The 10,194-nt window shown below is 43.8% G+C and overlaps 1 protein-coding gene across 1 annotated transcript in view; it reads left to right on the forward strand.

Moving 5' to 3' along the window:
* The window catches only part of specc1la (sperm antigen with calponin homology and coiled-coil domains 1-like a), a 38,368-nt gene extending 28,424 nt beyond the window's left edge, over positions 1 to 9,944 (forward strand). Inside the window, exons 12-16 of the mRNA XM_037777836.1 lie at positions 40 to 196; positions 465 to 567; positions 5,818 to 5,934; positions 6,021 to 6,080; positions 6,430 to 9,944. Coding sequence (XP_037633764.1) covers positions 40 to 196; positions 465 to 567; positions 5,818 to 5,934; positions 6,021 to 6,080; positions 6,430 to 6,519 — 527 coding nt within the window. The 3' untranslated portion in view covers positions 6,520 to 9,944. The remainder of the gene's footprint in view (positions 1 to 39; positions 197 to 464; positions 568 to 5,817; positions 5,935 to 6,020; positions 6,081 to 6,429) is intronic.
* The last annotated feature ends 250 nt before the right edge of the window (positions 9,945 to 10,194 follow it).

A 10,194-nucleotide genomic window follows, 5' to 3' on the forward strand; every position in this document is an offset into this window, starting at 1 on the left:
TCAGTCGCTAGTTTCTAATGTGTCCCCCATCCTGAGCAGTGTCCCGCCGGAGCAGTGAGGAGATAAAGAGGGACATGTCTGCTTCAGACGCCTCCTCCACCTCCCTGATGGCTATGAGTGCTGCCTCCTCCCCGCTCTCCCTGTCCTCCTCCTCTCCCACCGCCTCCATCACCCCCACAGCACGCAGCCGTCTAAGGTACCACCTTCTGGGCCACTGACTCACCTGCATGTTGTTCTCATATGGTATAGCCGGGTTGTGTTAGTAATCCAGCAGATGTGCTCACACAACCTGTTTAAAGTCAGTGGTTTGAATCTGTCAGCTGCCTGTGTGACACCACCTCCTCGTCATACTGTAGTTTTGATCGGTCTCCAGACAAAACATACAGCCCGTGACAGCTTTAGCTCACTGAGCAAACATGCCTTCCTGCCGTAGTAAATGAGTGTCCTGTGTGTGTCTGTTCCAGAGAAGAGAGGAAGGACCCGCTATCAGCACTGGCCAGAGAGTATGGAGGCTCCAAGAGAAATGCTTTGCTAAAGTGGTGCCAGAAGAAGACTGAGGGTTATCAGGTAGGTCACTGGAAGGTACCAGCTGATCTGATCCCACATGATCAAGTGTCTAACTCTTCTCCAATGGCTTGGGAAGAAGCTGGCACTGAATACTAGACAAAGTTAAAGGGGAACTCCACATCACGGTCTGTTTACAGGGGTCGGAGAGTACTACTTCATATGTGAAAATGGTTGTATAAAGCCTGTTGTGACTCCAGAGGGAGCTCAGGTGATGAGTCAGTGTGGTTGGGTCTGAAGACTACTGAAGAAGGTTATGATGAATAAGAAAAAGGTCCTTCATTCCTTCATGGTAAGATTGAGTTTCCTGGATATAAATGTGTATTTTGTGGCGTGATGAGCTGATGTTTTGTAAAGGTAAAGACAACTAAAGAGAAGAGTCCGTGGAGAGCTACAGGAACAGTCAGTCCACTGGTTTAGGAGTTTTATCATCTACATGTCTGAAATGGATGTTTGTGTCCGTGTTGGGGCTTAATTCAAATAAATGAATTATGCAACATATGAAAAGCAGGTCAACGTTTTCTTTTATAGTAATTCAAGCTGATTGTTATTATTGTTGCTATTAGACCAGCACATATTGTCAAGAGGCTAATCATCTTATGACTGGACAGTGAGAACAATCTGAATGTTGAACCCTGTATCGGTCTGTAACTGTCCACGAGGAAGCCACCTGACCTGAGCTGTGACGATGACATGTGGTGCACTGCAGCAGGAAAGCTAGAATCCTTAACACTTCAGTCCTGGTTGATTTGGTGACACTTGTGGTTACTGGTACAGTTTAATACTATAGTTCCCAGAATTGTAGAGGCAGCAACCACTCATTTAGTCTTCAGGAATACAACAGAAGAAGAAGAGCAACTGGTGTATCTGTTTCCCAGGCAACCAAACAGACTCATGTTGATTTCATTAAGAAGTCAGTCAATAATCTGCCTTTTGTCCATCATGTCATCAGCCAGCTCCATCTGATTGTTTTCCACATAACAGCAGGCACAGTAAGAGGAAGAGGAGGTGGTTACCTTGCTGTAACTCTTCATCTTCTTCTTTCATTACTCCCTGAATGCTTTTTCATTTCAAGTGTCTGCAGTAGGAATGTTGTGTTTGCATCAGCAGTAACTTAATCCAGGCTGAGGCTGATATCAATGAGATGCAGTTAGGGATGGTGTGCTGCATCATGGCGGATGTTGTTATGTTATTAATGTTGTTAATGGCGGACTCCGTCATTAACAATAAAGCCAACTATATAGACACAAAATGTAAATACTTTAAAGGGCTATTCCAGAAAACATGCAGATCATAAGTAGCATGAAAACAAGGTTTGACTTCATGAACATCTTCAGGATTAGAACTCTGACTGTTGTGTGTCAATGTGTGTCTCTGTCTTTGTATTCTGTCCTCAGTCTAGTGTGATGGTGCTGTTGGTTGCAGTGTGTCTCTGTCTCTGTATTCTGTCCTCAGTGTAGTGTGATGGTGTTTTTGGTTGCAGTGTGTCTCTGTCTTTGTATTCTGTCCTCAGTCTAGTGTGATGGTGCTGTTGGTTGCAGTGTGTCTGTCTCTGTATTCTGTCCACAGTCTAGTGTGATGGTGTTGTTGGTTGCAGTGTGTCTCTGTCTCTGTATTCTGTCCTCAGTGTAGTGTGATGGTGTTGTTGGTTGCAGTGTGTCTCTGTCTTTGTATTCTGTCCTCAGTCTAGTGTGATGGTGTTGTTGGTTGCATTGTGTCTCTGTCTTTGTATTCTGTCCTCAGTGTAGTGTGATGGTGTTGTTGGTTGCAGTGTGTCTGTCTCTGTATTCTGTCCTCAGTCTAGTGTGATGGTGTTGTTGGTTGCAGTGTGTCTCTGGCTTTGTATTCTGTCCTCAGTCTAGTGTGATGGTGTTGTTGGTTGCAGTGTGTCTCTGTCTTTGTATTCTGTCCTCAGTCTAGTGTGATGGTGCTGTTGGTTGCGGTGTGTCTCTGTATTCTGTCCTCAGTCTGGTGGGATGGTGTTGTTGGTTGCAGTGTGTCTCTATCTTTGTATTCTGTCCTCAGTCTAGTGTGATGGTGCTGTTGGTTGCAGTGTGTCTCTGTATTCTGTCCTCAGTCTGGTGGGATGGTGTTGTTGGTTGCAGTGTGTCTCTATCTTTGTATTCTGTCCTCAGTCTAGTGTGATGGTGTTGTTGGTTGCAGTGTGTCTCTGTATTCTGTCCTCAGTCTGGTGGGATGGTGCTGTTGGTTGCAGTGTGTCTGTCTTTGTATTCTGTCCTCAGTCTGGTGTGATGGTGCTGTTGGTTGCAGTGTGTCTCTATCTTTGTATTCTGTCCTCAGTCTAGTGTGATGGTGTTGTTGGTTGCAGTGTGTCTGTCTTTGTATTCTGTCCTCAGTGTAGTGTGATGGTGTTGTTGGTTGCAGTGTGTCTCTGTCTTTGTATTCTGTCCTCAGTCTGGTGTGATGGTGTTGTTGGTTGCAGTGTGTCTCTGTCTTTGTATTCTGTCCTCAGTCTGGTGTGATGGTGTTGTTGGTTGCAGTGTGTCTCTGTATTCTGTCCTCAGTCTAGTGTGATGGTGTTGTTGGTTGCATTGTGTCTCTGTCTTTGTATTCTGTCCTCAGTGTAGTGTGATGGTGTTGTTGGTTGCAGTGTGTGTCTGTCTCTGTATTCTGTCCTCAGTCTGGTGTGATGGTGTTGTTGGTTGCAGTGTGTCTCTGTCTTTGTATTCTGTCCTCAGTCTGGTGTGATGGTGTTGTTGGTTGCAGTGTGTCTCTGTATTCTGTCCTCAGTCTAGTGTGATGGTGTTGTTGGTTGCATTGTGTCTCTGTCTTTGTATTCTGTCCTCAGTGTAGTGTGATGGTGTTGTTGGTTGCAGTGTGTCTGTCTCTGTATTCTGTCCTCAGTCTAGTGTGATGGTGTTGTTGGTTGCAGTGTGTCTCTGTCTTTGTATTCTGTCCTCAGTCTAGTGTGACGGTGTTGTTGGTTGCAGTGTGTCTCTGTCTTTGTATTCTGTCCTCAGTCTAGTGTGATGGTGCTGTTGGTTGCGGTGTGTCTCTGTATTCTGTCCTCAGTCTGGTGGGATGGTGTTGTTGGTTGCAGTGTGTCTCTATCTTTGTATTCTGTCCTCAGTCTAGTGTGATGGTGTTGTTGGTTGCAGTGTGTCTCTGTATTCTGTCCTCAGTCTGGTGGGATGGTGCTGTTGGTTGCAGTGTGTCTGTCTTTGTATTCTGTCCTCAGTCTGGTGTGATGGTGCTGTTGGTTGCAGTGTGTCTCTATCTTTGTATTCTGTCCTCAGTCTAGTGTGATGGTGTTGTTGGTTGCAGTGTGTCTGTCTCTGTATTCTGTCCTCAGTCTGGTGGGATGGTGTTGTTGGTTGCAGTGTGTCTCTGTATTCTGTCCTCAGTCTGGTGGGATGGTGTTGTTGGTTGCAGTGTGTCTCTATCTTTGTATTCTGTCCTCAGTCTAGTGTGATGGTGCTGTTGGTTGCAGTGTGTCTCTGTATTCTGTCCTCAGTCTGGTGGGATGGTGTTGTTGGTTGCAGTGTGTCTCTATCTTTGTATTCTGTCCTCAGTCTAGTGTGATGGTGTTGTTGGTTGCAGTGTGTCTCTGTATTCTGTCCTCAGTCTGGTGGGATGGTGCTGTTGGTTGCAGTGTGTCTGTCTTTGTATTCTGTCCTCAGTCTGGTGTGATGGTGCTGTTGGTTGCAGTGTGTCTCTATCTTTGTATTCTGTCCTCAGTCTAGTGTGATGGTGTTGTTGGTTGCAGTGTGTCTGTCTTTGTATTCTGTCCTCAGTCTGGTGTGATGGTGTTGTTGGTTGCAGTGTGTCTCTGTCTTTGTATTCTGTCCTCAGTCTGGTGTGATGGTGTTGTTGATTGCAGTGTGTCTCTGTCTTTGTATTCTGTCCTCAGTCTGGTGTGATGGTGTTGTTGGTTGCAGTGTGTCTCTGTCTTTGTATTCTGTCCTCAGTCTGGTGTGATGGTGTTGTTGGTTGCAGTGTGTCTCTGTATTCTGTCCTCAGTCTGGTGTGACGGTGTTGTTGGTTGCCGAGTGTCTGTCTCTGTATTCTGTCCTCAGTCTGGTGTGATGGTGCTGTTGGTTGCAGTGTGTCTCTGTATTCTGTCCTCAGTCTGGTGGGATGGTGTTGTTGGTTGCAGTGTGTCTGTCTTTGAATTCTGTCCTCAGTGTAGTGTGATGGTGTTGTTGGTTGCAGTGTGTCTGTCTTTGTATTCTGTCCTCAGTGTAGTGTGATGGTGTTGTTGGTTGCAGTGTGTCTCTGTCTCTGTATTCTGTCCTCAGTCTGATGTGATGGTGCTGTTGGTTGCAGTGTGTCTCTGTATTCTGTCCTCAGTCTGGTGGGATGGTGTTGTTGGTTGCAGTGTGTCTCTTGGACTCAGACAGTGAACTCTAATGGATAGAACGCCTCTCTAAACGTGTGCAGAGACCATAAACGTCAAAGCATTGACCTAGAAGTGACTGTGGGCTAACATGACAATCAAAAGGTGTGTCCAGAGTCACTTGCCATATTGAAACGATGTTTACCCTTTTTATGTGATGTAGGTTATGGTTACCATGACACCGTGGCTCCTCTACAGGAAGTGTGCAACATTTCACACATCCTGCCAGTTACCTACTTGACAGAAACATTGGGGGCTTTCTCTGAATCACTGCGACTCTATCCACATTACTGTTGTGACACCGAGGAGACTTGAGCATCTAGTTCCATACGGTACATAACCTGAAGTCACAGGTTTACAGCCTCTGCAAAGGTCTATTGGCAGTTGATGGTGGAAAACATGATACATGTGCTATGGATGAGTACTGTTGACTCATCCCAGGCCTGTCATCAAGCCGTGGTTATCATTTAGAATAGTTCCATGACAACTGAATTTCTTGTGATGATCATGTTATTGTTGAAAGCTGTAATAAACCGTGGCTGGCAGTGACATTCATGTGAAAGGTAGCAGCGAGCTGGGCTCCTAAACTTGAACAGTACCAGGTGCCCGCTAGTGGTAAGGACAGAAGAAAGAAATCAACAAATGTAGTCATGTATTCTCTTTCCTGATCGGTGTCTGTGTGGATCTGCCGTTACTGCTTGAGTGATTACGCTGATGATGTTTTTTTTGCCCAGAATAAGAAGAAAGATTCTTTATCTCTGAGTGCCGCTGATGACCCGAGATCAAATAGTACTCTCAGCTTGGATTAATGGGTTTTCCATTGATTTTTGTCCCAGACTGTAAATGTTCTGTCGAGTTAAATCAAAGTTTAAGTAGATCGTCTCTTTGTTTTTCAGAACATTGATATCACAAACTTCAGCAGCAGCTGGAATGATGGCCTGGCCTTCTGCGCTGTGCTCCACACCTACCTGCCTGCTCACATCCCCTACCAGGAGCTCACCAGCCAGGAGAAGGCAAGTAGAGCTCCCCGGAAGCCATCATGACTCTACCGTTGTAGTATTCCTCTGAGTGTGACATTGACACTCTCTTCTTTTCTCAGAGGAGAAACTTCACCTTAGCTTTCCAGGCTGCAGAGAGTGTGGGCATCAAATGCACTTTGGTAAGCTTTACATTATGTATACTCAGAGGAATGTGTACAGACACATGAACGTTTTTCTGTCTTTGCCCTTTTTTTATTATTTCCATTCTTTTCTAATATGCTTTCCTAACTCATAGTGTAAATTCATTGTAAACACACCACTGACATTGCTCATTGTAATCATCAACTAGAGATGAACTACATTATGTTTTCTATAGTTCTTCTTTCATAAAAGTCACTCAACTGCCGCTGCATCAGTCACTACAAACCCAACCTGTGCAGCTAGACGTTGTTTCAACCCACAGAGCTTTATTTCATATTCTAGTGGAGATCTTACAGTTTAGCAGTGTTTCTTCTTTCTCTATTCCAGGACATAAATGAGATGGTGCACACAGAGAGGCCGGACTGGCAGAGTGTCATGACTTATGTCACAGCCATATACAAGTACTTTGAGACCTGACTCCAGCACCTGAGCCACCCTGCTCCTGCAGCACAATCAGAGCCACGCCAGCCCTCCTGAGCTCTCAGCAACCTCTCAACCCCACGGGCAGCTGTTATACCCCCTCCCACGTCCCCCACACTGCATGTTGGCCCTCAGTATTTAGCAACACTAAAGGCAGACCAGAACCTCACTGGACTCACACACTGCTACTCCATCCTTCCAGTGCAGCGTAGAAGGCGCGTTGTGTAGAGTTGTAGTCCAAGGGCTTGCCTGTATGTCCACTGTTACACTAGTGAGCCATGAGAAGTAACTGTGGTGAACCAAGTATGAACTGACCACATCTTTGCCTTTGGTTCATGTCTGAAGAAGCAGCATGAAACAGAAACCAAGTCTCAGTGCCTTCTCCCTGGCTTTTATTGGCAAATAATATTCCTTCACCGTTCAACCTGGTTCCCAGGGGAGATCCTGCAAATCTGACTTTCAGCGTTCTACTTTGCAAGAGGATTCATTTTCATAAATAGTCCCAATTTTTTTTTCTTTTGTTGGTTGTGAATATTTTGTAGAGAACATCAGCTTCTACAGAATAACAAACCTAAAGTCGGTGATGGTGTAATTTCCACGACAACCTGACCTGACAGTTCCCTCAGAAAGGACTTCAGACAAACGCAGCCTTTTGCACCAAGTCTTCCAGATGTTACAGGTCCATACAGATGCCTCTCTTTCAATGGATAAAGTGCCTGTGTGAGCTCTCTCTACGGACCAGTCCTCCACAGAGGCACAGTGTCTTTTCACTACAGGTTGTGAAGCTGAAGATGTGAGGAGTTGTTGCCAAATGTGTTTCAGAGCCTTTTGATTGTTGATTTGTGACTTGTTGGTGATCAGGACAGTGATGCTGCAGACCGCTAACACATCAGCATCGGATCAGAAGTGACAGAAATGTACCATGTTCTACAACACTACTACACATTTAGTTCAGCAGCACTAACACATGACATGACAACATGAGGTGTTTTCACTGAAACAGTCATTAAGGTGGACTAATGTTCAGTTGATGTGGATGGAGTTAAACACTAAAGTGAGTGTTTTCCATCTTGCACTTCGACTTCTTTCATTAGGCACATACAGCGCACAGCATCATTTCATCAGAACCAAAATATGACTGAGTAGTATGTAGTCTTTTGATAAAAATGTGTTTTGATTGACATTTAAGTTTAGTTTAGATCAGAGAGCCTTAAGGCCTGACGGCCGCGTTAGAAAATGAGTCTCTCAGCATGGACTTCCTGTTGGGGAAACTAGAGAGACAGATTCACAGGTAAAGACACACTTCTGTAGGCCAATGCAGAGTCTCATTAAAGGAATAGTTCAACTTGTTGGGAAATACACGTATTCACTTCCTGGCAGAGACTCAGATGAGAAGATTGATACCACTTTCAGAAATGAGACTGGTATCAGTTTTCTCATCTAACACTCGTCAAGGAAGCAAACAAGTATTTCCCAAATTGTCAAATTATTCCTATAACATCAGAAAATGCTGCAAAAACTATTATTTTTAGCACAAAACATGCACACGTGATAGGACAGTTCATTGTGCCATTGACTTATTGTTTGTGTAAATACTGATTCCGTGTTAGACAGGTAGTTTTTGAAATTCCTAGTAGGACTAACGTTACAATAGAGATACGCTGGAGCACACAATGTCATTTCATGTGTGGGATTTCCGTCGGCAACATTAATGTTGTGCGTAACACTTTAACACTTTTAGTATTTATTAGCAGTATACAAACATTTGATAAATGCTTTATAACACACTATAATGTAGTTGTAAGCAGCAGTAAGGACAGTTTATTAATGTATAGTGTTTATCAGTAATTATAGCTTCTCCTATCAAGTCCTATGTTCTATTATTACCACTGTTTCACTATATTGGCTTTCATTATGTGTTAATACAGCAGCCTCCACTAATGGGTGTCCACAGGAGGATTTATAGTGGTTAAGCAACACTTTTTTGTGCTTACAACTACATTATAGTGAATTTTAAAGCATGCATTAAATGTTAATGTGCTGCTTAGGAATGTTGGATAGAGGGTTTCAAGTAAAGTGCTACTGTACCATGTAATGCTGTCTGACAGCTATGTGTTTATCGTGCCTCAACATACCAACTTCACTGTATTTATTTAGCATAGTTTACAATCATTGTAGTGAGGTCATTGCTTTATTTGTGTGTGTATATGAATTGATTACACATACAGTAAGTAGCTGCACTGAGATAAGCTTTTTGTATTCCGCACTTCCTGCCTTAACAGTTTAGCCGAGGCGTCTGCTAGTGAAACTGTGACATTTCAAACCGCGGGAATCTTTGCTCGCCAGGCACGTGTTGCAGTGTGGTTATAGTTTGTTAAACAAGGTCCCTGTTGATTGAGGAACACTAATAGTGATTGACGGCCATAGACCTTGTCTGGTGAAGGGGACTACACACTGCTTTGATCGGGATCAGATGATGAAGCTGCCAGCTGCTACCAATAACAACATCAGAAATATTTTGTCTTTATTTAGAAACTCATCCTGCCGTCTGCCGAGCCACATCACCACAATGTGTACAGCTACATTAGACATTCAGTGATTTAAAGATCGCACAAGAGCCTGCAACAATGACCGTTTGTGTTTAATGTGCGAGTGAGTCGTTTAATGACATGTGAAAGCATCGGCTGTCTGTTGGTAGAGGTTTGTGATGCCATGATGCTGAAGATCATCAGTGTTCTGCTTGATTCCACCGCCGGCCCACATGTTTTACTGCTCTCGTCAGGAACGTCTGAGAGCTACAGAAAGGTTTGAAGCCTCTGCATCCTCCATTCTGGACGTGGAATGTGTTGGTGATCAAGCTTAAGTGATCCTGGGACTTTAGGAGGTCCAGCGTGTGCTGATATGTGGAGTGACTGATGAACATGAGGAGAGACCAGACGGCTGGTGAAAGGAAGCACATTCCACCTCCACATGATGTTCCACGGTTTGGGACCTGAGATGTGTGTGAGCAAAACAAATGTGAACAGTGCATTTTGCCTTTATTGGGTCCACTTCAACACACTACATTTCTTTTTCTTTGTGTTTACTTGAAGATGCTCTGAGAATTCCACTGAACCTGCTTTAGTTTGTCTTTGTGTTTCCATGTTGCCTTTTATTTTTACAATCCATGACACATTTGAGTTTTTGTTGTGTTTGTTGTCCTGATCACACCACATGCAGTGAAACGGTCCCTTGGCAAAGTTAAAGCTGAATGAATAAAGTTGTGTGTATTTTTGTGTGTGTGTGAGTGTGTGTCTAAAGGGACTAAGCTACAGTATTAAGTGCACACTACGATGATAATCAGTTGTAAAAAAAAAAATGCTGTCTGGTTCTGTGTTGCTTTATTTTTTCTGGCAATAGTTATAAAAGAGCATTGAAACAGCCTTGTTTGTTGTCATTGTCTCAGCACAGTGATTATCAAAGGTCAGGTGGTCCACACAATAATTAGCTATAGATTATAACATTGCGCTGTATCATTAAAAAGGGCATATCTACAGATGGGGACCATTTGCACCAAGCATGTTGTGTCTATTACCCCCCCCCCCCCCCAATTTCATTTCAACAGTAATTCGACTGACAACATGAGTAATAACTGCTTATTAGTCTTCCAGTGTAAAACAATGTCAAGATAAA

This window comes from Sebastes umbrosus, chromosome 8, assembly GCF_015220745.1.
Source record: "Sebastes umbrosus isolate fSebUmb1 chromosome 8, fSebUmb1.pri, whole genome shotgun sequence".
Taxonomy (NCBI): Eukaryota; Metazoa; Chordata; class Actinopteri; order Perciformes; family Sebastidae; genus Sebastes; species Sebastes umbrosus.